Source organism: Acanthaster planci, linkage group LG01 (genome assembly GCF_054643075.1).
Source record: "Acanthaster planci isolate LZ-2023a linkage group LG01, COTS_SCS, whole genome shotgun sequence".
NCBI classification, from domain to species: Eukaryota; Metazoa; Echinodermata; class Asteroidea; order Valvatida; family Acanthasteridae; genus Acanthaster; species Acanthaster planci.
The window spans coordinates 32315821-32343574 of NC_141777.1; the positions used below are offsets into that span (position 1 = coordinate 32315821).

General features: G+C 41.0%; 1 protein-coding gene across 1 annotated transcript; it reads right to left on the reverse strand.

Annotated features, from left to right (window-relative positions):
- Positions 1 to 8723: 8723 nt before the first annotated feature.
- Positions 8724 to 27736, reverse strand: LOC110979371 (uncharacterized). The gene is made up of 3 exons (XM_087138479.1): positions 27447 to 27736; positions 15383 to 15500; positions 8724 to 11652 (listed from the first exon to the last, which is right to left on the reverse strand). The coding sequence occupies exons 2-3, from the start codon at positions 15383 to 15385 to the stop codon at positions 11320 to 11322; spliced, it is 336 nt and encodes a 111-aa protein (XP_086994605.1). The 5' UTR covers positions 15386 to 15500; positions 27447 to 27736; the 3' UTR covers positions 8724 to 11319.
- Between the last annotated feature and the right edge of the window lie 18 nt (positions 27737 to 27754).

Sequence of the window (27754 nt, forward strand, 5' to 3'; positions counted from 1 at the left end):
CAATGGTTGAAGGGGCAGGTACAGAAAAATCATAAAGACCTTAAGTTGTGTACGATTTATAATCCTTCGTGAGTAACATTACATTTGTTGTCAAACTGGTGCCATGTTGCGTAACTTTGCATCTTCTACTAAAATTGAACGCTTAGTTTTGCGAATTTCAAATTACACTTACAGCAAATGAAAATGAATACTCAATTCCAAAGAGTCACAGTACAACACGTGTTTTTGGCGAATAAGAATGCACATTTGTTGTAATTGGCAACGAATACATCAAACCGAAATGTATCCCAATCACAGTGCACATTAATTTATTTGAAGGATGCAAACGAAGTTGAATGCTTGTTATTGCCAAAATGAAACCAGGTTTTTAAGTTCAAAATTTACCCCAAATTGAATTTTTATTTTAATTAAATTGCGCATTTTCCAAAATTGGCAGGGAAAACATATATAGGCGTTAGGCCAACCTATAGTTTAAAAACTGTTTATTTATGAGTGACAAGCGATGCTGTTGAATGGTCAACAATGATGGATTTACAATCAACTCCAAACTCCTCTTATCAGGTTAGCTTTTATGACCACTTGAAAAGCCAAAAGTTGACTCCACACTATAAAACCCATGCGTTTAACTCCTAACCGCAAATTAAACGCAAATCTGTAACACTTTTAAACATTTTGACACGTTTATAAATAAACATAAACGCAACCCCAAATTGAATTTTTATTTTAATTAAATTGCGCATTTTCCAAAATTGGCAGGGAAAACCTATATAGGCGTTAGGCCAACCTATAGTTTAAAAACTGTTTAATTATGAGTGACAAGCGATGCTGTTGAATGGTCAACAATGATGGATTTACAATCAACTCCAAACTCCTCTTATCAGGTTAGCTTTTATGACCACTTGAAAAGCCAAAAGTTGACTCCACACTATAAAACCCATGCGTTTAACTCCTAACCGCAAATTAAACGCAAATCTGTAACACTTTTAAACATTTTGACACGTTTATAAATAAACATAAACGCAACCCCAAATTGAATTTTTATTTTAATTAAATTGCGCATTTTCCAAAATTGGCAGGGAAAACCTATATAGGCGTTAGGCCAACCTATAGTTTAAAAACTGTTTAATTATGAGTGACAAGCGATGCTGTTGAATGGTCAACAATGATGGATTTACAATCAACTCCAAACTCCTCTTATCAGGTTAGCTTTTATGACCACTTGAAAAGCCAAAAGTTGACTCCACACTATAAAACCCATGCGTTTAACTCCTAACCGCAAATTAAACGCAAATCTGCAACACTTTTAAACATTTTGACACGTTTATAAATAAACATAAACGCAACGTATGTTTATGATTAAATATATGGATGTGTTTAATTTAACATGGGAACAAAGTTGGTTGAACTGTAAACTTATCACCCATCCGAGATCCTGAAATATCTATGCACGTTATAATTATGCATGAACTTACCTGTGTTAGGAACAAATAAATGCAACTCTGATGAGTTCGATTTCTCTACATTGCAACTAACAACAGCCAGCAGACGTGCGGGGGACGCGGGAAAAGATCGAAGTGCGCATGCACGTGCGTGTACATGTATATACATACACCGCATACGCCTAGTCGTGTCTTGAACACTGGGCGGTACAACTGAACGTCTTATGAACACGCCCATATAGCATGCTTATACGTTGGACCAACGTTGGCCGACAATGCTGTGACAACCGTCGAGCCGTCAGTGTGACATTGTCAGGCAACGTTGGCCCAACGTAAGTTTTTCCATCAGGCCTTCGTAATGCCGACACATTGGCTGGACGTCGACCCGACAGATAATTTCGACGTTGGGCAGACGATTTGTTACGAACGTTGGCCCGACGTAAGCTTGTCCATCGGGCGGTGTTTATTTTGGTGTGATAATCAAGTGATAATCCACTCTGCGTCCATATATTATACGTAGTGTCAGCTTAAATTAACCTCTTACAACATGATATTTGAAAAGTTATGGTGTGCAGTTAACATTTAATCCCGGAATAGAGATATCTCTATCAGGAATAGAGAATAGAGATATCTTTATACACGGATTAAATGTTAACTTTGCACGCCAAAGAAAATAACGGAATTCATGGTTTAAGCCGCTGTAAACATGCGTTTACTGTCCCGATGATAAGTCAGTTCGCACTCTCAAGTGCAAACAACTTTGTGGAAGGTCACAGCCGGTCACTGAGGTAAATCTCTGATATCTTAATTCGGGGAGCGGCGACCGTGACGGCCGTGTGGTCGAAAGTACAACGTATATTACATTACAGGAATTGGGGCTGCGGAGCGCGCGCTTGTTTTAGCTCCATCGCAACTGTTTCATTTTCGATCCAGCTTGGCTTGAGTTAGTCGATGGCCCTCCTCCCTCCTCGGTGCGGTCACCTTTTCACTTGGCTTAGGATTGAGGAGGGGATGTTGGGGATGGAGAGCAATTGTTGGGTTGCTTTATTCAGTAACTTGGATGGCCCAGGCCCTGGCAGGAGAGGTGGAATTGCTCACCTTGAGGGGGGTGGGGTTTGCACAAATGGACGAGCGATCTATCGCCAGGGGTGCCAACATTTGTGGTTTGAATCAGAGCCATCACTCCATCCGGTTGCGGATAAATACACGTACAGCAGTTGTCATTATTGATTCAACCTTGTCGCTAGCATTACAGAAAGATGATACCAAATTAAGAAAAAATGCATTACATAGCGTGACGGTCACTAAACTCAGGCTGGTTTTTGTGTCTAATTGTTAACTGCAACTGTACGCATGTAAAGTACACATAGCTTCAAGTTGACCTTTGGGTTGTAGCTCTATGGTTGGAGCATGCTTGTCAGACTGACTCAAGCAAATAAATGCTTGCTGGTTGTATACAACTCCTTTCTCTCTGCTGCTGTGACTCTTTTTTTAACATCACGTCTGAACGCAAATGTTTAATGTGTTTAATTTATAAGTGCGTCAAACGTTCTTGGGTTTTATAGTGCAGAAAACCTGGAAACAAACACGCTAAAAAGTAAACCAACCGATCTGTCATGCCCAGTGTGGCGGTCTCAGCTGCCTCCCAGTCTCAACGGTCCCCCTTACCAAATATGGTAAAAATACGTCATGCCATCTCTGCGCACAATGGGAAAGTCGTCCGTTTAAGTGGCGTGCTGAGCAGTGCAGTCCGTGTATGCTTCACGTTGTACGTGACGTGTACTGTACATAGGCCTACACCAAAGATAATAGCACTGCTTATAGTACCTTGCGAGTTAGTCATGCGGACATCTCAGCACGGAGGACCAATGTGACCGTGCTTGTGTCGTGCTGAAATGTCCGGCTAGGTCAGGGGGGGAACCGCTGAGACCGGGAGACAGCTGAGACCGCCACACCGGATCAGTCTTGTCCAGGTCCGCGTGAGAGACTAAATCCGAAAAAATTCTTCCCGGTCATGTGCCACCGATACGTTAAAGGGGTCAGCCATTCTCAGCCCACAACACCTGACCAGGTCAAACATGTCCTCTTATCGCCCCACCCACACTTCCCTTTGTGTGTGGTTTTGGTCAGTGTCAGTCAATTATTTTTATGCAGTTGCGCGTCTCTAATCCTTAGACTTACTTGCATTTTCATCGCTGACAATGAATGGCAAAGCACCGACAATACCATCATTATGATAAACTAGGGAGACCATATATTCCTAATGAAAACGTGAACCCATTCAGAAGAGCACCTGAGTATCCAAGAGATCATCAACTACATCGACAAACAAACTCATGTGGCTGCTACCAGTTCCGGATAAATCGGAACTGATAAATAACCGCAAAGCAAACCCAAGTCAGGAAACCTAGCCTCTTTTTGATGTATAATGTATTTAACATCGACAGGCTATTTTCTTCTGAATCCCATTCTGAAAAATTAGGGGAAGTCTTCTGGACATCCCATTCTCAGTCAGACTTCCTAAGCAGAACATTTTAATAGCGGATAAAACACCGTTCGCCTACATGAGGTCCATCCCACCGATATTCAACAATGAAAAAAGAATTATTTTTTTACTTCTTTCCCCCTTTCCTCTCCAAATCCTTGGTTGCTAACATAACCCAATACCTCAGAGAGGTCATAAGGTCACATGAAAAGGTTTCAAATCCCCCCCCCCCAAAAAAAAACCCTCCACAGAAATTTTGGTTAGGGATCTGCCATTGTTTACTGACTATTCTTTCCCGAAAATGTCAGCCAGGGATATTTGGACTATGTATAGCATGATGACATATAGGATTTAATTGATGCTCAGTAGGCTCAAATTGAAATGTTACTGGAAAATCTTTTATTTCAAGAGTACGAAGCCCCGTTACCCCGTGTGATAAACATTGAACGAGAAGCCTTACACGCCACAACTACAAAGACTTTGTAAAATAATCGTCGTAGTCTCGGAGATATTCAAGAAAATGTTTTATCCGCAGTCCTGATTGCATTCGGCAAATTTGTTGTCCCTCGAAGGCTCCTTGTTTGATGAGCATTCCTTCTGGGAGACTCCGTTGAGAAGACCGCCTCGTCTTTCGATGAATTTCCGGAACCTTTTGATCTAAAACAGGTCAAGTTTGGTACAGTTACTTATTTTGTTTGGATTGGGTGGCGCGGGGATAAGGATTTCATTCAGTAGTGTCTCCTATTGCTCGGAGTCCAGGCTTTTTCCCCCTAGTAACCGTATACAGGATATCACCTGAATCAATAGGCAATATGAGAGATTGTTCTTTTATATTTAATTTTCGTTGCATTTGGTTTGTTTTCATGTGGTGATGCTGAACCCTCCAACCGATGGGATAGAGGTAGATTCATTTCAATAGTTCCCTCGCTTCTATGCATGTAGTTTAACCTTTAGAGTCGCTTTTGTTTTCGATATGATTTTCATCCTGAAGCTAATTTTTTTCCCGATTAGCAGGTTTAGACTCTTCCTGCAGTCTATTTTAACAGAGGAAGAATTTTCTGGAAACTTTCAGTCTTTCTTTCCGTCCTTGTTTTGTCATGAATGAGCCCCTGTATGAAGTCTAAAACTTTAACAGGAAATAGCCGCCCACTTTTCTCGGTGTGTCCAAACCAAAAAAATTGTGAAGTGTTGCTGTCTCAAATGTCCGACGAAATCTATCCCGTCTCTTTGTCTTTCTTATGCATTTTGACAAGCTTTACCAAACAATCGACTTCTACTTATTAATAGCAATCGTGGTTTCAGTCTTGAATCGCAAAATAAGGTAATACTTGTTTTGTATCTTTTCGTGATGTACAGAGCAAACAATTGCAATGAATGAAATGTCGGTTGCAAAAAAATACTTTTCACTGTGGTACGGAAACAGTGGAATCGAAACATTTGTCAATTTTGATCACACAAGAAATGCCCACTAACAGCAGACCTTAATCACAGGAAGCTATCTTGTTCCCTTAATCTATCATATGAGATTGTGCCAGACAATCCTTACTTTCACTTTTTGGTGGCATTTAGATATATTCTATCACAAATTTGAAATTATTCTAAACAAAAATGAGATGGATTATACTGAACTTTTATTTCGTCGCTGTTATTTTGACTCTCAGGTTCCTCGAATGAAACGTTTTACCTCACTTTCAATTCAAGATGGCCGATACACAAAGACCATCTTTTTAGCCTTTCTTGGAAAACAAAGAAAACCTAAAACAAAAGGAGATTGTTTGACAGCCACATCTTCAGTGCAAGTACACCACCAATTACACACTTAATTGGGACTCATAAGGGTAAAGTCCACTATTTCAAGCTCCATTGAAAGCCGTGTAAAATCAGCACTGTTCAGGGCCCAATAAAATGCGTATCAACGAACCGGAGATTTCTGAAACACAAATGAAATTTTTGTCTTGTCCCTAATCTTTCCTTTTCTTTTCAATTTTTTGTGGATTAACCAATTACAAGCAAAATCACCCCCGAAAAGTGATTTTTCCGAAGTCTGATTGTAGCCATTTTTCAAGTGGCAACCCTCAACTTTCTTGGGCACTTAGGATTATTTTTGAAGCGTAGTTTTTAGCCATTCTGCTCTCATATGAAAGCTCAAAGACCCAGGGAGTTGATCCTGGCAAGGATTTACACAATCTCACCATTTTGGGGGCCATGCAATCTCCTTTTTCAAAAGATAATGTGGGGGGGGCACTTTTAATGTTAATAACCTGGCCAGAAATTCTCACTTGTATTAGTGGACTGAACCCCTAAGACTGCCAATTCCTCTAGGTACTCGCTAAGCTTTGACCTTTCAACCATGGAAGGTGAATTTATCTGACCCAAGTTTTCTCTTTTTATACCTCCCACAATTCCCTTGTGGCCCATATTCTGTCACGTCGGTGCCGTTAGTTCATTCGGGGAGTGTCTGCACCAGGGGCGTAACTAGGGGGAAGGGCTGGGGCGGTGGGAGGGATGCCCCAACGGATGCCCGTTTCCCCCGAGATGCCTTCCCAATTGAAATCTGTGAATAGTCTCCCTTGAGTTTTATATAGCTATGCAACTGCAACTTATTTTATTATGGTACCCCCTTGAAAAAAATGTGTGCACCCCTGGCACCCCTGGGTGCCCCGGGGACATTTATCCCCAGTTACGCCACTGGTCTGCACCTCCTAGCAACAGATACAAAGGAGGAAACACGGTGTTTTTCGAAATATTTGATTTCTGTTTTTATCGTGATGCTTTTAAGTTCAAATTGGACAGGCATTTCTCCAAAACTCGGGTCAACTTTTCAAACTGACGTCTCCGCCAGTAGAATCCCTCCCCCCTGCTTGACTCACATGTTTCATTTTGATAACATTCCATTCATGTATAAGGTCAAGTATAATGTGTTCACACATGACAGTTTTGAAACAAACCAAGGGAACATTGTCTTTGATTCCGAAAAGAAATAATACTGAAGATCGCAACCGTTTACAAAGGTAGCCCAAGGTGTTTGGAACTGTTTCCCCTTTCAGTGGACTTGCAATGAGCTTTTATCCGAGACTGGAGTGTTTGCCTTGACCGGATAAATAGTCAAATGGAAGTCCTTTGGTTTCCCTCGTTTAAACAACCTGCGTTCATCAGTGGAAGTTTTTGGGGAGGCAAACTTATAACTTTCATTATAGAGTATGGATGACATTATTTGTGCATTGACGCGAAGTGCGATGTACTTAGAAAATCCTGATTCCAATTAGTCGTTGGTGGACTCATCCTTATAATATTCCTTCCACAAACGTGACTTCTATGTTTTTCGTTCATCTGAACCATCATCTTCAATCGGGGACACTTGGTGGCTCCCATATCTGCCTTTGTAGTTGTTCAACCTTGTCTATTTCTTCAGTCTCGTAAATGGGAAGGTTGATAATGGAACGTTTAGGAGCGCCCTAACTGCCTTTCAAATCGCCAATTCACATTCAAATTAATAGATTAAAAGTATATCAATTTTTTTTCTAAAATAATGATTTAGAAATCAATCTGCTGTTAAGGCTTGTCTCTGGCAAATTTCTTTGAAATGCCGCATGTTTTGTACCTCCATATTTTCATCACAATTATTTATTGTCCGTTTCCCAAGAAACGGTCATAGCATGAATTTTGACGGTTGATTTCAATGAGGTGGACTGCTATAGGAGGAAAAGTATCTTAGAAACGAAACAAGTGTTTAATGGAATTCCGCTTCATCAGACAGGCTAAGGCCCGTTCATTGATCAATTTATCTCCAGAATGATTGCGACATAAGCATCGTCTTTCCCCTCAGAACTGGTAAAAATCTGTTTCATGTTCTCGTGTCCACTTTATCCTAGTCAAGTACTTAAGAGCCTAAACCAGCTAGGATCTCAAAGAAATAAAAAAATCAAAAAACCTACCCCCTTCAATAATTGAGGCAATTAATTAATTATCCATTCGCAGAAGTGGCACGTGACATACGTCGAAATCACTGGAAGCTTTCTTTGCAATTTGGCATTCTCTAATGGGCGTGTCAACTCGATGGCTCCCACGAACAGCGGCAATACAATTAAGGTTGAACGTTGCAAGTCCGATTCCATTTTCAGTTTCATTCAGTTTACCAATTTACACGTAAATTCGTTGGGCAAGACATCTACAAAGTGAACATCAGAGCACACTGTGGGGATCCATTTCATGCATTGTTGCAATCCTGGTGGAAAACCAAAATGTCAGATTTGATTTTATGGAACAAATGAGACTACATATCTTTTTTACATTTCCCAACAATGAGCTGCTAATCAAAAGCAGGTTACTTTCCAGCAGCTTCCTCTGTATTCATCTACACTTGTGACTGGAGACAAGTAGAAATAGAAAGCATATCCATGCACAGAAACATCGAGGGATTCCATCCTCCCGATTTACTAGGACATATCCCCCAATCACGGAAACATGGGATAACAGTGGACACCTATGAAATGCTTGGACCAAAAAGTTATTCAGTAAATCTTGTAGAAGTAAAACGGCATAACGATACAGCCAATGTGAGCCTTCTCTCCCTCCAGACGCCTGGGCGAATCAACAGACGGTTAGGGGGTTCCCCCGCACACCAAAACAGAAAAATACAAGGAAATGTGGCAAGCTTTGCCTGATTAACTTCTGCTGAACCACACCTGGAACCATCCCAACTCCCTTTCTGCCTCCTCATGCTACCTTATCACTCAACAAACCTCCGTTTTTGGTGTGTTGGCAAATTTCAAAACTATAAAATTGGCGGACACAGAAAATATAGAAACACCGTTCTTTTTATTGACAGGCACATCGTAAATTACAGTTCACATCATTTTCCATTCCACAAGGTAACACTATCAGGAATCAGGTTTAATTACGTTTGGGGCAATCAGTCACTGTGCTGAAAATGTGTTACTTTAAATTATGGCTTAAAGCACAGCAAATAACAAATTAATGTAAAAAGTGCGTGTGGTCACACCCAATCGGAAACGTTCGTTAAATTTATTTCTCGATGACATTTTTCTTTTCACATTTTTTCGCTCAAGCTTTCTCCCCAAAAGAATTTAATTTAACAGTAGCTTTATTATAGTGACACAATCGACATATCAACCATATTCTGTGAATTTTGATTTCATTACAGTCGCCAAAATGTTACCCATTTTCTTTACTTCATCAGTTGTCCAACGGAAAGATTTACACACAGTGCAGCTTTAATGATCGGGCCACAAATTAACGGTTGCCAAGTGATGGGGTTTCTGGTGCAAAAATGCCTTGTACAAAAGGCACAGGATTTTCCTTCTTCAGAAAACAAATATCAACCATCAACGGAAATAAATATATGTACATTTACTCTCGACCTAGTCGAGTGAATTCAGTTGGGTTGAATGCGGCAGAAGGTTGTGGCGTTCAGAGTAAGTGGAAAAACCATTTCAGATGTTTGAAATTCTCTCGAAAAACCACGCTCTAAGAGACAACAACACAGCAGTGTGATGCGTGTTTGTTTCCCAAGCACTCATGACATCACTAAGGCCTCTGTTGCCTTAGGGAGTGGCATTATTAATGCTAAATGAAATTCTCTGTATTCTGAAAAAATAGCATAGATGATGGGTGATGTGTAACTGTAAGTGCATTATGAGGCTCAGTATGTGGCCCACTGTTCTAAGGCTTTGAGCATAGCTACGTTAGTGGTTGAATGACAAATTCTTGTCCATTAAAATATATGTTTTTACTACTCTCGCAAAGCCTATCTCGCTGTTTTATTGTCCACAGTGTACTCAGCAGACTGCACTTTTTTTCAACACAACGCCCACTCATGCGGAAGCGTCAAGCTCGATTGGGGGGGTGGGTCTGGGTTTAATGGCAATCATACTTTGGTCTCCATAAATTGGAGATCAAAGCCTGCACAAGTACTGCGAAAAGCTGCACCTCCACTTATTAGCTACCGCACTTGTGTGTAAACGGGCTTAGGCGGCGTGAAAGAGCCTTTCTCAGTGCAAGCGCGTTTTCAGGCATAACTACAAAATGGCCATAACACACACTGAAAATGCGCCCATGGCAAAGGCGGCTCGCTGTAAAATGTCCGGCATCATGCGGGAAAAACCAAAAGCTGATTTCAAGATTCCATAATTGCATCCTCATACACAGCTGTCTTGTGGCTTTAACCAGAGCAGCAACGACCGCATGTTTATACGTGTACATTATCAATTTGGTTTTGTGATAACTAACGTATTTACACTAAAACAGGAGGTACACAAACATTGTAATTGAAAGCTTAGCATTAACAATCACAGGCCATGCCATTGCCGAAAACTGATTATTTCTTTTTATGACATACACATTTAAAGACAACGTGAAACCTACAGTTTGTATATCGCATCTCTTCAACAATTTATGACTTCGTGTGATCAATTTCGGGGTTTATCTACCCTCTAGGCGTTTGCGGCGTTTGCAGTTAATTCTACGGTTCTCAGTTCCTGATTTTTAATGCCGCCAACCTTGTCTGAAATTTCCAATCAAGAAAAAAAAAGAGATATATGATAATCTTAAGAGTTTCTGGGAAAAGCAAATAATTTTTCACCCCCTTTTACCTTGACCGACCGACCCTTCCTCAAGGTCAAAAAATCAGAACCGTAGAATCACCATGCACACTCTTACCGAAACGAATAACTATCTCTATGTAGAATTTATCAAAATAACAACTTACCCAAGACAGAGTTATCCTCCGCAAAAGAATCTAAACCACGATTTTCAAATTTTAAAATGATCGGCACAATGAATTTGGAGAAACTGTTTTAAGGAAACAGGCCGCATTTCACCAATTTTTTACTTGTGAAACAAAAGAGACAACATGTCTCTTCGGATTCATTACAACTGATCGATTATCGGTTTCAACCTTTCACCCAGGTTGATAATTGTATACGTCAAATGTAAAGAAGTTGATCTCGGTCAAATTAGACTTGAGATAGTGTTGCAAGTGCAAACTTTTAGGAGACAAAATCAGGTGAACAAACTTGGTCCAATCTATGTGTCTGTTAACAACTTTCCCGTTGATTTACTCTTTGTCCACTGTTTGATAAGAAAACCATAAGTGTAAAAGGAAACAACAATTTGTTGGAACAGGCCCACGTGCGATAACATTATAGTTCCCAATTTAAAACTGTATCAAGTTCTGATCGGTTCAGTTCAGTTGGCCCGCTACCAACAAAGAGTGCATTTCTACTGAATAGCTTCTTTTGCAGAGGAGTTAACCCACCCGTTATATTAAATACAGCATCTATAAACGCAGAGTGTTTAACATTGACACATATCTGCTCCACCTCTGAATGTCCTGTCTCCGGTGTGTGTTCTGGCTGACTCGGAAGGTTTTTTTTTTTATCTAGCCAGGGGCCTTTGGAGGTATTGGGCGCACCGGTTCCACATCTTCCGGTCGTAGCTGTAGGATGCATCGCCAACCATGTGCCTTCTTTGGCAACCCTTCACGCAGGGGTCTGGTGTGAGGTCGCGGATGAATTTGAAACAGCTAAAGCAGTCCATGGGACATAGGCTGGAGGCTCTCTTGTCGAGGTGGTGGGAGGCGGGTGACAGGATGTCAACCACCCGCTTGGCCATATCACGGGCGTCGAATTCGTCGTCTGCGTCGGCGTAAGGCAGCGCAATGACAGCCTCAAAGAGGAGGGCCAAGGCGCAAAAGCACATTACAGCTTTCTGCAGACAAGAATCAAAATGTGAAATAGTCTATTAAAGTAAGACATGATACCATACGAAGCAACGATATATCATATGAAGGATCGGTAACTTTCTCCTGGTGCGAATGTAAAATCTATCCAAAATAACAACACCTATTGTTATCTAACAAAAGACGTACGATATTCAACCAAGTAAAAAATGTCTTCCTTGCGTTGTTGTTGGATACTGAGTATCTGCTCCAAGCGGAACAAAAGACGGCGTGGTTTTTTTTGTTTTGTTTTTGGGTTTTTTTTGGTAATCACCATTGATCTCCATATAATGGAGATCAATGGTACTCACCACATAACTATCCAGTTCGTAAGTGTGAGGCAATCCGGTTTGTAAGTGTGACGTCACTTCAGTTTAAACCACGCCCACTGCACACGTGCACTGCACATAGAGTTACAACGGTTACGATGATGACGCGCACCAATGACAATTGCTGCAGTCTTGGTCACGTGGACATTGGGGCCGTTTTCCAATACTAAACTTCGTCTCCGTCATTGATCGCCGTTTACATGGAACCATGGAACCGGAAGTTAATGCGCAATTTCAGCGATTGTCCAATGAGAGCCTGCAAATCGTGGCGCGTCCGCCTTTGTGACGAAGTCACTTACGAACCAGATAGGCGCGCCATGAGGCGCGCACGTATATGCGCGTTTGACGCGGAGCACGCTGAGTACGCGTAACTAATTTTTTGTGGCATGTCTTTGCGTACACGCTGAACGCGTGCAAGAACCCGCTTGTAACCACATGTCTTTCTTTCGCCGATTGGGGGTTCACTTCAGCTCGGGGCGGATTGGTTTTTAATAAAAAAAGTTATTTGTTGATTTTTCATTATTGCATAAAACTCGTTCTGTTACCCTCTCTGACACCGGACTTTAATGGTAAATTTCTGAATAGAATATTTTTGTCCTCTACATTCTCAGTAAATTCGTCGTTAGAACGAACTAAACCGCACCCTCTTCCTATTTTTCTTAGCTTTATTCATTCTTTCTATGCGGAGCATTCTCGCAAATGTACATCATCAACCTCTTTTGTCGGTTTATACACACGTGGGGTTTGTTTTCATTAAGTTCCTGCAATGTTTGTTTGGAAAAGTGCAGAATCCGCACACATTGCAAACATTAAGAGCTGTGGTCATTGCACTATGAGCTGAGATCTCGAGATTTCTCGACTGACAAGATTTGCTCCTCCATCAGTATTATTCTGCGAAAGCCTGCATTATATGCTAATGCTTTGATCGCAGAGCTGAATCTCCATGCTTCAAGTCGCTGTTTTGAGGTTGAAATACTGTCGACGTTTTAACGATCCACACATTTCTTCTTTCCAACTCAGACCCCCCCCGTCTGGTTCTGGTAGTGGGTTTTTTTCAAATTGTGGTTCTAATAAACGATTTCAAACGTGGAAAAAGAAAGAAAGAATTGTTTTATGATAATGATGAATTACACATGCATAGCACCTGATTCGACCGTTTCTAAGCCCTTTCTATCAGACTGAATAAAATGTGCCTTTAACTGAATCTTGAATGAATTTATCGAGGGTGCGTCTTGGATCCTGTGGGGGAGGGGGGCTGGTTAAGAGTCTATACTGTTATCGTGATGGCCCAGTAGGACGTTGTTTAATATAGCACAGAAACAGAAGCAGACTGGGACCTATACATAAATCGTTAACATATAACGTCCTAAATTAACGACAGGCTTCTCGTACCGATGACATTTTCAGAGTGTGCAAAATGACAGGATCAAACTCTTAAATGTAACGAGTCAACATAATTTAATTTTGGATTTTTTGCCCTGCCCGACTCGGCATCTTGCCTCACAAAGCACCTTGTGAAGATCTTGTCATTTTTTGGACTGCCTGCAAACTGTTACCGTGAAACGTTTTTGTTTTCTGATAATCATGACCTCCCCCGAAAACCAACCTTGATTCCTCATCCAGGGAACTATTCCCCCGTCGATTTAATTCTCTTCAGAACAAGATTGCCCTTCCGCGCGTCTATTACTCAAACAGTAAGACTGATTGACCTCACGCTGCTTGTCTCAGCATTGACCAATTTGGAATCATACGCAGGGATGCGTCAGACGACGAAGAGACACTATACATGTAGCCTATAGCCCACCCATTAAAATCTTCACTTGCAGAATAAATGGTTAGGTTAGTAATTTAGCACTTTTCTAAACACTTTCTTGCGATCACTTTGAGAACATCTTATAGTACTGATGGGTGGTGCTTTCTATTTATAACTGACGTTTAAGAGTTTGACATGTCATGTTTAGCCCCAAACATGTTCAGGGCGACGAAAAGATTGTGTTTTTAATCGCTGAACACAATTTTTAGAATGTAGGCCTACTTGAGAAATTTCGACCCTCGTGGTGTATTTGAATTATTTTGAAGTCCATTCTGTTTCATCCAAACGTTAGGGGGCTGGGGGAAAAACGAAGCCTAGATCTTCAATGGTATAAATGAATCGAAAAGACTGTATTGACAAGTATACACTGTAAATAAAAAAGGTTGGTCAATTTTGGGCTGCTATTTTGCCCAATGTTGGTTAAAAAATCAACTTAGAAACCTTTGGGCAAATTCTTGCCAATATTTGGTCAATGTTTGACCAACAGTAACGGAAAATTGAACAACAATGAGGTCTAGTCCTTTATAAGAACATCTGTCAACTCGTAGGCCTACAAGCCTATTAAGTGCAACAGGTGCATTTTCAGGTTGTTAAAACACAAGAGATTTCAGGTATGTTGGTCTTTGGCATCACACAACCCACAAAATCAATGCTTGCAGTATTTGGGTCGGTCTTGGTCTCAATTACCAGAGAGGTACCGTGGTGCAAAATCAAAACTTTTGCTTGTTTTAGACGTCTGTTGTAATGACCATGCAGTAGTAATTTTTTCTTTTCCAAAACCTATTATTAGTATTCAACCTGGACACACATGCTGATTACAGAGTGAAGAAAATAATTACTCTCTCCGTTTTCGGGGAACTTTAGAAATGATCTGGAATACAATCTCAAATGAATACATGATGGCTTGCTTCATTACAAAGCTCATCATTTAGGTCGAAGCGAGATGAAAGACTGTAGGCGAAACTCAATACTAGCATTAATACGACAGTGCTCAGATGAGTAGGGGATGGATTTCACGTGTAACTCTGAATTACGCGATCCCATGTTCCACGTATTTGTTTTGGTAGGTAGTTTACAAAACTTTGACCTTAGTGATTACTACCTCTCGAAGCATCTTTCATTTCAGTTTGGTACTTTTGCTTTAATTTGATGTGGAGGAAGCCAAAGCTAGGAAACCTTAACACCCACGTTTCGCCAAGACATGCATCTCTTGTCTCAACCTGTCTTCGTGAATGAAGTCAATCATTTTGGAATCTCGTCCAGATGTTAAGAGGGGGAAATGCTGATTTGATAAAATCATTTCCCGAATTTCTAGAGTATGGAGGATGAAGCGAACTCAACTGATGAATGAAAAAGAATTCCAACATGACTAGAGCTTCGACCTATGAGGTATTATATGAAATTCAGAAATCATACGATTCTTAACGGTCTTTTTGGACCTTTGAAAGACTTCAGGAAGAAGAGATACACTGTCGGCTTTAAAACTGACTGAAAAGGTTCCCCTAAGAGTGGCACCGGTCATTGGTTGTGTACGCTATCGCGAAATAACAAGACAGCACTGGAAAGAAAGAAACTCACCATTTTTTAAATCTTCTGTCACGTTCTTCTGGGGATAACTGAGAAGTTTCTTCACGAGATGGTCCGCTTGGGGTTAAGTTGCCTCTGTCTGTAGGTGCTGCGAATAGCCTGAAATTTCCTGCAGCAGAACGAAACGAGGATAGAATTAAAGCCATAGTCCGACCGTTAGCCAAGCGTTCCCACAAGCCAAACCTTGCAACCTGCCAAGACAGCTGCCCGTCGACTTCGACTTACAACCGCGCGACATAACAACGAGTGCGAACACGAAACCATTGTGGACGGGTAGCTTCTAATTATTACTAGTTTTAACTTCACCTCTTCAGTAAAAAAATAAAATAGCAATTAGGCCTACAGTTTGTACAACCTGAAGGATGTGACATGTCAAGAAGAGTATGGTGTAAGTTAGCACGGGAGTGCTAACTTACACCATAGGGTCCTACTCGATATGCACGGGAGTGCATTTCAAGAGCCTTCCACGGGTTTTTAACCCTAACCCTCCTCAATCCTTCACCTGTTGGAGGACTGAGGAGTGTTATGGTTAATACAGCCACGATACGTTGCCGTTTTTTTCCAACAATAGCTTCAATCTCCGACGTACTTGTGAATCAATCTTAGTAATGGCTGTACCTGCAGTTCTTCAAGCAGAAATTGTGAATTACCACCCTGAAGTCCTTGAAAGGGTGTGTTTTAGCGTCAATTGATGAGTGCGATTCACAGGCCCCCCAAGTAGTTGTCGTTTGATAGAATTTTATAGACCGAGTGCTGCAGACATCAAAATACGGGGAAGCGATAAAAGTGTCCTTGGTATTTTTAACAACGATGGTTGGTCTTTTATAGTGAGAGTAACACCTGACGATTATCCTTCCGAGAATTGCTATGACGTGTCAGCCGAAGTTATATGCTAAGTTTATATGTAGGTTACATTTCTCTTAACTGATTTAGGCATGAATACAAGTCCGTTACTAATTAAGGATCTTGCCCATTCAGATACTGAAGGGTGTTAGACGTCACAACTGGGAACCATGATTGGTTGAAAACAGCCAATTACATCATTTCCTGCCGCGACCATTCCTGTCAGCAGTAAATCCGTTAAACCACTACGCTAGCTACGGGATCAAGGATTTTAGCGAGGCTTAAGTTACAGCAGACATTGTTTCTGTGACAGTCATCTAACCTATACCTTCAACTTTCTTTGACCCCAATTTCACATTACTGAGGTCAGTGAGGGTTAAAATGCTCGTCCGTGTTTTATGCAGTTCTGGGAGACACTGAACCCAGCCGAAGAGACTTACCGCCCACGTTTAACCATTTGTCATAATAAAAAGGCACGTTTCTACCCACCTTATTTGTTTCTCACGTCGATTCCCAATACAAAGTGACATTATGCCTATATTTATTGCATAAAATGAATGATTAACTACCACTTAAATCAGTTATGTTCCGGTTAGTCAACATTGTGGTATACCATACAGGAGAAGCACACTACTACTCTCAAGCTTATGCATTGGTTGATGAACCATACGGCAACGTGGTCCTATAACTGATGTGTCTCATATTAGGCGTGGGCCCGTGGCTTCCACTCAATGAGGACATGAGAGGTTTCGACGTTGGTCGCTGCGAAAATGATGGCTATGAGAGCACATAAATCGATGCATTACAACAAGGCATTGTACAGAGTATTTATACGTTAGGCCTATTGTATCAAGAAAAGTCACATGGTTGAGTTCAATATAGTACATGTATTCAATTCTGGAAGAGACTCCAAGGTATTTCCAATAATTATGCAAGTTCTTGCGGGGATAAAGAGAGGGAATGTTTCTTTATTTTAATCAAAGTCTTCTTTCTTATTCATAGAACTTTACAAGATGTCCTAAAACTTTGAGAGATTGAGGAATACTATCAATAATCAGTGAACCAAAGTTAGATTACGTTTAAGAGGATGCATATATTTGGAGAATGATACTGTTTCTTGTTCTGGGAAATCATCCTTCTACACTCAGGAATATTTCACGTCCATTTCTTTTGGCTGATGCACCGTGCTGCTGTACGCCTACTCGATAATTCGGTCGGTATTAAAATACCCGCTGTGTAATAACCCAACGTGTATAATGACCGCCAAGTGTAGCCTTGTACACAATTAATGCAACAGCAGAAGAGGATAGTCCTCCGGTTACTGTAATCAAATAAACATGACAGGACTTCAGACCTCAGTCACCCGACTCACCAACTTATCAGAGCTTCATTGAAGCACGTGCAGTTCCAAACTGAAAATCGGGAAAACCTGTCACTTGTTAAAAAGCTTCAGGAATTTTTTTCTAATATTTTTGATGTATAAAAACGGATTTATTGGAAAATGCCATTCAAACAAAGGGCATGCCTATATATAAAACACACCACCTCTTCTCTGTCCCATATATATACCTCCTGCCGTACATTGCCCTATAAATATAATAACGTACATTTGCCGCCCTTTTTTAACATAGACAGGTGATCAATAAGTGATGTCCTCTTTGACAGAGGACTCAATAATCCTTCAATTTAACTGAGCATTGATAAAAATGAGACAGCCTAGTCCACTATTGAAAATGCCTCATAGAGATTATCCCTTGAAGAAAACCCTGACGGAATCAGTGGCACAGAAACAATACCCTTCCCCCCTTTTTTTGGGGGGGGGTCTGAAAGGAACGGCCCTTCTCCTAATCCTGTCTAGAACAAAAGTTTATTGTGACAACTGGCCAAGCACACAGTGATTTCCCTATTACTGAGATAGAATTCTTTATTTTTTCTCTTCATATTAGTTGAAATGTGGCTCATTTAAAAAAAATTCAATGATAAACTTAAGGTAAACAGAATGCCTGGCTCGGTATCAACTGCATCATGATGGCCGTCTTGAAGAGATGCTTCAAATCATGGTGACCAATGATGTCACTTCAAAGAAGTTCAAGCTGTTGTGATCGACAAAACCTGTTCACGCGTGCGGCATAGTACATGGCTGTACAGTAAGCGGTTCGGTAGTATAATGGGTCAAGTAGACAGAGCTAAGTGTATCCGGTCCATATTGCCTTCTATCCTCGCGGCTGACCGAGTATCCCAAACGTGAAGATGACGGTGGACAGAGACATGTCAAACGAGCTACATCATCTGAGGCACACTGTTTGCGACGAGATACCAGAAGTGGCCCTCGGGGAGGCGAAAAACTTGTGAAGAGTGCAAGGTGGAGCCGAAATAGTTGGGAACGTGAACAGTCATGAACTCACAGCACTTCACTCGTTTCACCTTGGCATTGCTGCGGGGACACAGGCATGTAGGGCTCTGGTGCCATAAAATTGTTGGAAATGGGGGTATCATTGGACAGCGTTGGCATGTATTCTTTTATGGGAATGTGTATACCGACTGAGACATTCTGTTGTCATTTCTGTTTGTTTTCAACAAAGCCACGGGCACCACATACTATTGTGGACGAGAAAGTCATTTTCTCATTTTCAAGCACGAGTGCTGTACTCTAGAAGTGCCCATCTTGGGATTCACCTACTGTTACATCGTCTCTGTTTGCCTCTCTGCTCAGCAAATAATGACGGTGGACGTGCAGTGCCATGACCGTGGAAGTCTCTAAAAAGTCAGACCTAAACATGACAGCTTGAGTTACAGCCGTTTGGATTGTGCTGGAAAGGGGTCTGAGCAAATGTTAACCATTTCAACAAAAATGAGCCCTAGAGTTGCCATGCAGGCCAACGAAGTTTGACAGAACACTTGGAGTTTATCCCACCAGTCTCAAGACATTATAAATGTAAGTTCAGTTTGTAAGCCCTCATAAAGTTATTACTCTGCTCTGATGGATTGCACTACCTATAATTAGCTTATTCATCCATCAAAATATTTTTAGCATCATCGCCAATTTCACCCCTTAATTGTCGCTGTCTGTACTAATTAGGCACCAGAGACGTTCAGATGGAACCAAAATGCCACAAACACTATGGGAGCGAAAGTCCCTATGCAGGAAGCAGAGGAACGAGCCGTTTGCCTGATTGCCGTGGACTATCCATCAGTCACCTTTGATCAATCTGTCACTGCCCATTTGGGTCGACGGGGGAAAATTAATGTCCCTTGAAATTATAAGGTGGCCCTCCGGACTACAGGTCATCGGGAAGGGAGCAGGGCAACTTGGGTTAATTACCCGCGCGCTGCCAGCTTGGTCTTTGTTTTGAATGAGAAAGAATTAACTCGGTTCGCTATACCCGAGCAAACGCGGCGCGTTTTCCCCTCATTCCGCCGGGGTGATATGTTACCATGATCTAGAGAATGTTGCTCCCTTCTTTGTGCACACCCATCCGACACGGGTGTATGTGTGTGTTAGTCAGGGTGAAGGGATTAATAAGACAATCAATCATACAAATTGCTTGTTTGGGGGAAATGGAATTTTGGCAATCGATCGCATTTGCTACAAACTGTCAACACTGATTCAGGGTAGATAGAAAAATGGGGGGGGGGGCGGCGCAGGGTCGAAAAGTGAAAATACAATTTGAGAAGCTGATTTAAAGTTGAGGACTTTGTTCGAGGAATGTGCCCTACAATTTGTCATCCCCAATGTTCCCCGCGGCTGAAGTCTGTGAAATGAATTTCTGACTTTGAACGCTTGTTCACAAGTCTTGAAGTGCTTCACGGTGCTTGGAATTGACGAGTGGAAAAACAAAGCAAACAAACAACCAACGAAACAGAAGCAATTAGCTCAGGGATGGTCCTACTTTCAAAAAAAAATACTGCAAGCTTTCACAAAAACCCAACTCTCATTCAAAAACCAACTTTCCAAGTTAGACTGACTCAGAAGGAATGCAGCTCTTTTTCAGACATCTTATAACTTACTCTCTGTGATTTACTCCAACACTTTCCTCAATACGTGTCAAGACCCACCAGACTTGATTGCAACCTTTCACTGCAATCATACCTTTCATCCCGCCACTATACATTAACAACATTACTTCCAGTCAAGGCCCATTGGGTGATCTATTTAACGTTCATAATCGTTGACGGTTGATCTATTTAGAAGCTACTTTTACTGTTGGTTGGGTGGATTGGCCGATATCCAAAAGAGAGTGGATCATGGCGCCAATCCTGTCGTTAGCACAGAACTAATGAGTAGAAATATATTACGTTATGTTAATATGATATTCTAGCAACATCAAAGGAGTTGTAATGAAACCCCTGTGTGACAGGCCGTGAAAAAGAGAAGGTTTTGCACCATAATGGAGTACTGACAAGAGATTTAATGGTTTTGGATGTTCCTTACATTTTGTAAAAATTGAGAAACATTGAAATTACGGTAACATTTGAAGTAATTTTCCAAATTCCTCATTGAAATCTTAGGCCTATATATTAATGCTGCTTATGAAAATCATTTAACAACATACCAATTTACTGGCCAATACAAGTGGGACGTTTTTGGTCACACTTTACAGGGTTATAGAAATGACAGGCCCTTTTTTCATTGCTATGTGTCATGTCTTATTAAGCAATATCATGTTATGGAAAAATCTCCGCCTTTTCTGTATAAATGTGCTTAAGTGAAGGAGTAGCTAATGGTTTTACTGTTGCCGAGCTCTCGTGGTATGGCCAGAGGATAAACTGGGCATGTTCATCAACTATAAGGCCACAGGTGCGTTCCAACTGAAAACAAAACTAAAATAAAATAATTCTAATTAGAGAAAAAAGTATTTTCATGAAAATAAGCATTATATTCCATGATACCACTCACACTGAAAACATATTAATGATCGTACAAAAAAAGGCATCCAAAATACGCTCTCAATAAGGCGCTGACTTGAAATCAAACAATCAGCGTAAAATCTCTTGATGAGACGTTAAACATTAAACAAGTTAATCTGTAACGAACTATAGTTATTTTATTCAAGGACTACGCTGTCAGAACTCCGTGGGTCGTTGCTGTGCGTCACACACCGGTAGTCTACAAGGTAACAACATCACTCGATTGGACACGTCAAGAACAATTAATTGCACTTTACAAGCTCTTGAGACGCGGGAAAAGTCCACACATTGAATTCAGCCAAGCAGACATTTACACAAGTCATGCTTGAGTCATCGGTGCCGAAAAGACTGTGGCATGAACACGACTATGATACAATTTGTTTGCCTAATACGAACGCGGGTTTGCTCAAGCTTACGACGCGTGAGAGTCGCATCCGTAGACAGGAGTACAACGGGCAGGCGTGGACTAGACAAAATCGATTGGGCTTGTATACTTTGCACGTGTTGAAGTATGGGATGAAAGTCAATTTGCACAGCCGGACGAACCATTCACTTTCGCCCGTCCGCCAACACGACACACGCCCCGGCCGAAGTCACCCGGAACACTGCACAGTGTTCGCACTTTAAAGTTGTCCATCTCCATTGCCGTTGCACGCAACACGCTTTCATGGCACAAAAGAGAAGCAATCATAAGTGGAGACCTTGTCTTTTTTTTACATTTTTTCCGACTGACGAGAGAAATGCCTCATTGCCTTGTCAGCTTAAGCACGGGAACATTAGTGATGGAAGCACAAAGAAGGCAAAAACATACTCACCTGTCAATTTGGTTATTAATTATTAATGGTCATGACAGAAAGTGATAAGACAGAAAATTGATAAGGTCACTATTTTAAGGGGGTGTAACTTTCTGTGGTCCAACTTAGCAACACTTTTAGAATGTTGTTGTCAAAGACTCCACGTTGATATAGTTTATGGGTTACCGAAAAAATGGCTGCATATATAATTTATACAGTTTGTTAGTGGCGCTTCAAAAAGATTGTCTCATATACTGCTCTCAATGGGTTTTTTGTGGGGGTGGTGGCTTGGTTCATCACGCCATTACTCGTACAAGAGATCATTAGCCTGGGATGGAGTCCCTGTGATTTTCTTAACCAAAAGAGTCATTGTGTTCGTCCGATCTTTGTCTAAATGGTGGTGTTCCTCAAGGAATTAATTTTCTCCAAATTTATTCCCAAATTTTGATTGATAATGCATGCAGCTCGAGGTTTCCATTCAAAAATCTGGAAACGACCCAAACTCTGTTGAAAATCGGCACATCATTTTGTGTGATAGTCATCCAGGGTGACTTAGGTATAGCGCGGGCTGATAACACTCAATACTTCCAAGTGCTAAGCCCTGAAGGAGTGTTTTAAGAAAACGCCATCGCTGATAAAATGTTCTGAAAAAATTTATCGGCATTTATCAGGAATGGGGGCAGGGGGGAAAACCTCCCCCTCCCCCAACGGATTTTTTTTTTACATATAGTACTTCATAGGTGAGTAGGAAAGAAAGTAAAAGGTAAATTTATTTATCAAATATTAGCACCAAACCCTAAGAAAACAATACCATTTGATTTTTTGTTTGTCCCCAACATCATGTTGAATGAGCAAAAAGCTTCACACACTTTTGACCCCCCTCGTCACACACCCAAATGGATACGCTGCTGACTTCAGTGCGACTACTGCTAAATTTCTGGGTGTCTGGTTTCAAAAATGAGATAAAAGGGAATAACCATGCAAACGACATCCTTGTTAAAGCAAATAGGAAACTGTGTATGTTGAGGACTTTGAAAAGATTCGATTTAATGTGGATACACTGAAAGCAGTTTAAATGGGTTCCGTTCTGCCAGTTTCGGATTACACGGTAAACACGCTTAGCAAACGACACGTTCAGCTATTTAACGCTGACATGCGTTCAAGATCGTATATAAAAGCTAAACGCTTTTCCATGGTAGACATTTAGCTTTGGGAAATCCGCTTACCGTGCATATTCCTAAACACATTTCGGTGTAAATCTCTAAATCGTGTTGTGGGTGAAACGTGTTGAAAATGTGGGCTCAAGAAAGTGCTTGGAAATGTTATTGAACTCTAAGCGCCTTTTTTCACAATGTACTGTAAAGTTCTCTGCCATTCAAGGGCCACACGTGAACACGTCATTGACTTCGAAATGATATAAAAGGGACGTGTGTGGTAATGTTGGTAATGAATAGGCCTACACCTTGTACAGCAACGCACTCGTGGTCTGTAACACTGACTCATTAGAAAACAGAAGAACTAACCATCTCTTAGAAAACAAGAAAACAGCATTGTTTCATCCCCAAACATAGAGTGCTATGGAATGTTATTACGTAACGCGAACACATTTTCTTGTCTCCTTGCTATTTTATGTCGCAATTTCAGAGAGGCCCCATATCGTATTTTTCTTTAAGCTGTCAAACGAATAATTACAAAAAGGAGTGCAAAACCAATCTATCTGTAAAGTTATCTACAGTTGACACCCAACTCGAGAAAATGTCTTCCAGATTTCTGTCAAATAACAATAGAAACTGTTAAAGTTAATGCGGATGAAACTGCCCTCGTTAAATTAGAATTGAAGTAAGTTGCTTTGAGGATCTTTGGGAAATAAAGAGGTATTTCTGCACTTTTTCTAAACGGAAGAAAGTGTGATTTGGGGGGTTAGTCTCACGCTACCAAAAAGAACATAATCCCCTAATTTAGACAAACCAACTGAACAGCTTGGATGAATGAAATCCCTTTTTGGAACTTTTTTTGTAAGTATATTTAACTGCAAACATCAAGAAGACAAATTGTTCAACAGAAATCGCCATTCTCATATTACTCTAAAATGCATCACATACAAACATTTGTCCATAACCATAATGGAGTATATACTATCATGCCTTGAAACCTGATTAGTATAGAGCAGTCCTCGAGACAAACCTGAGTACCACTTATTCAGCTTGAACTTTTGCTGGTATTTTTCTCCCAGAGCTCTGTGTGTAACCGCGCGACGCGGTTGCGCGATCAATATTTATGAAAAAAAAAATCTGAGTGAATTAATGCATGTGCACGAATGTGTTCCTGGGTGTAGTGTTCTACCTGCAGGCTAATGCGATGCAAGATGTTGACGGGTGATTTTATTTCCATTTAGTACCGCAGTCAGACTGGCGGCATTTCAATATAAACAGACGCTTCTTCCCTCACAAACAAACACTACACCAGACTTGTTATTATGAAAAACGTTAATACAAAAGAGTTTACTTTTTAAAAACGTGTATTCTAGCTACTTTTGTAGATACAGTGTTTATGTTCAGAATGCAAAAATCACGGCGTCTGTTTTCATTGCTAAGACTGTGAGTCTACTAATGCATTTTGCCTAAAATTCACAAGCAAACACTGGGCTTGCCTCGTCTGTAATACTTTAATACACAGTCCACTGAATTAAACGTGTCGACATGTGTCTAAAGATCTAAAATGATCAACATAGGCACCAAGACGAGTTTAGTTTCCTTAAATCTAAGATGTCAAACTCTCTACTAATAGCAAGGTCACTCGAGAAAAATACACGCGTTTCAGTGGGTGTGCGGCGGCGCTGATAGGACGGACCTGGCACGCGCGTGTAGCTGTTCCCCAATGACCTCCTCAGGCCCGCTCCATTTAGGCATGCACCACTGGAATATCAAACTGGATCATTAAAAAGAGCCATAATTGCGCTTAGAGCTATATGAAATTACTATAAGAGTACTAACCCTTCATTTCCCACGCGGAGAAGTTTTTCCACCTCCTGGGAGCAGGCATTTTAAAGTCATGCGCGTGTGAAATGAAATAAAAATAAGAAATAGACTACCTAAGGGAACATCATGCAAGGCATGATTGGAGCCAACATCGCGCGGCAAGATCGAACCCAACAGAAAGAGTGCACATACAACGCGTTTTTTTACCATTGGCATAACACATTAAACATCCTCAGCAAAAATTAGACGCATGTTTTTATTTTGGGCCTACATTTAGAAATATCGGTATTTTAAAAGAGAATTCCAAAGCCATATACCTTTTTATCTACCGATTGAAATAAGTACCATAGAATATAAAACAAACCCATAGTCCCATTTGTTTACACTGTCACGCTTACAAATGATTTTCTGCATTCACCGTGAGCGGCACAGTTTACTTGGAACTTGCCCATGCATCAAAACATTCAGCATCTTCCAACTGCGCGCTGCGCGAACCAATCACTCCCTCAAGCCGTACAGTTTGAGGCGAACTACACAGCGAACACCGCAGGGTGTAGTTACACATGTGGCAGCGTTTGTGATGTTATCATCGGGATGGGGTGCCCCTTGATCGACCTTACACTGGCCAACAATCTCAATATCGATGACTACCTATCAAGACCGAATTCCCATCCCCTCCCCCCGGAAGAAATAATCAAGACGGCTGCGATTTTCATCTAGTGGGAGGATAACATATTACCATGTGGCTGGCGGGTTCAGCTGCGAGTCTTGCTGTCTTAATCAACATTTGGTGCTCGGGGAAAAATGATTGCACTCGGAAGAAGGACGTGTATCGTCTGATTTCTCTCCGTCAAGGTCAGAGCTAATTACGAAACAGGTGTTTCCACAATCTGCGATTTTGTGAAGCCTCACACTTCAGCACTTAATTATTTGGACAATACGTACGTCTTATGTTTAAAAACTCAAACTTAAAGTTATGAAGCAACAGTTGGCTCAATTTATCAATGCTGTTTTGGGAAGGACATTTTATCCGTCGTAGGAAGAAGCCATTTTCTCAGCTCACCCTGCTGTGAAACAAGAATAATCGCAACCAAACTAAAAATGGATGAAGCAAATAAATCACAACTTAAAGATTAGTAAATCACGTTGGATGCATCGTATAATCTGTGAGCAATATCTATTTTAGAAACAGTACCTGATGACCAAAGCTAAATCCCCGGATGTTGCACCTTGTGTCAATTGGCTAATCCTGGCAGGTTGGTATTTACACAATTGACATATTTCAAGGGTATTGTCTCCCCACGTGTCTGAAACACATCCAATGCAGCAGGGTGATGTACAAATAAAAAAAAACGTACATGAGTGAAATGGTAAGAGTAAATTCATGAGGGTGATTGGATGGAATGGAGCATTCCATCTACCACCGGAAGAACATGTTTCTCCCGATGAAAAACATTCATTCAGGGAGTGCTTGCAAATTACAATTGCAATCACTTCCGTGAGAGTTTTTCATAATATTGTGCATCTTCTTAAACATCAGAAAGAGGCAATCGGCGATAAATCTAATCGCATTTAGCAATAAATTCGAGGAACAGACTTGTCACCTGAAATGTATGGGTAATAACACCACGTTATTAATTATTTGCAATGAGATTCCTATACTTATAATCTCCTATTCTCAAATGACGCTTCGGAGAAGATTTTGAACTAATATTTATCCTCCAGAAAGATGAGCTTTACTGCTAACAGTCGCGACCCTATATGTCCGTTAAGTTCCTCTCAGCATTTTGCGTGTATTTTTAGTAATTTCGGGTAAGCATTGTTGAGAGGCTAATGTGCCTTCTTCAACGAGCAAGTAATTTCCCTTCACAATTTTGAGCCTTTTTCTAGCCTACATGAAAAAACCACATTATCAACATTTCGAGCACACAAATACTCGGAAATGGGTCGTCGAGGATTAATAATTAGAATAACATCGCAACATTCCATAAGAAAAAAATCGTCACTAAATGTTTCATATCTGTAACTCCAGATATATTGCTCTCTGTGAAAAGAAAGACAGACAGAAAGAAAAAAACGTTGCGTTGAAACCACTCGGATCAAGACTATGAAAACGACGTTCCTCCCAAACCTGAATATGACACTTCCGTCTTTAGTGCATTCCTAGAGTCGCTGCTGAATTTGATCTGTTGGGGCGGTCCTTTCCCACTACTCCCCGTCAAAATGGCGACAATGAGGCTCAAGGCTCAGAAAATAAAACTTTGCAGAGAGAAGCGCACCCATGCAACTTAACGCCTTGATTATGGATGAGAAATCCCCAATTGGACTTAAGTCTGGGAAAAGCGAAATGAAGAGATCAATTTCACAAAGAAAAGCTACAGCTTACATTTATTGTTATTTTACCTGGTACAGCTAAAATGGATTGCAGTGGTAACTAGCTACGTGCAAAGTGTTATGTATTTCATTTTAACCCCAAAGTGAAGCAGTTCTTTCTACATTCCAAATTTGTATTTGCTGCTAACTGAAACCTACCCTGAATGCTGAAATCCAGTGAGAAGCTATCTCTCTTCAGGAATGAAAAGTGCCCAAAGACGTACTACTCCTGACAGTTCAACTGAAGTTTTCAGTCGTCATACATTCACCAGGCACGATGAAATCGGACGGTGAATCGTCGCCAGACAGGTGTCTTGCAGGTAGGTCTGGGGAGATCTACATAGGTAGTATCAGACGAAAGGACAATAGCTCGTATTCGAGATCGAATAAAAGCCGTCACACGACACTGTCTGAGACACTCTACCCGGCTTTCTTGCCCTCACCTTTTATAGCCACGCTATTTTACA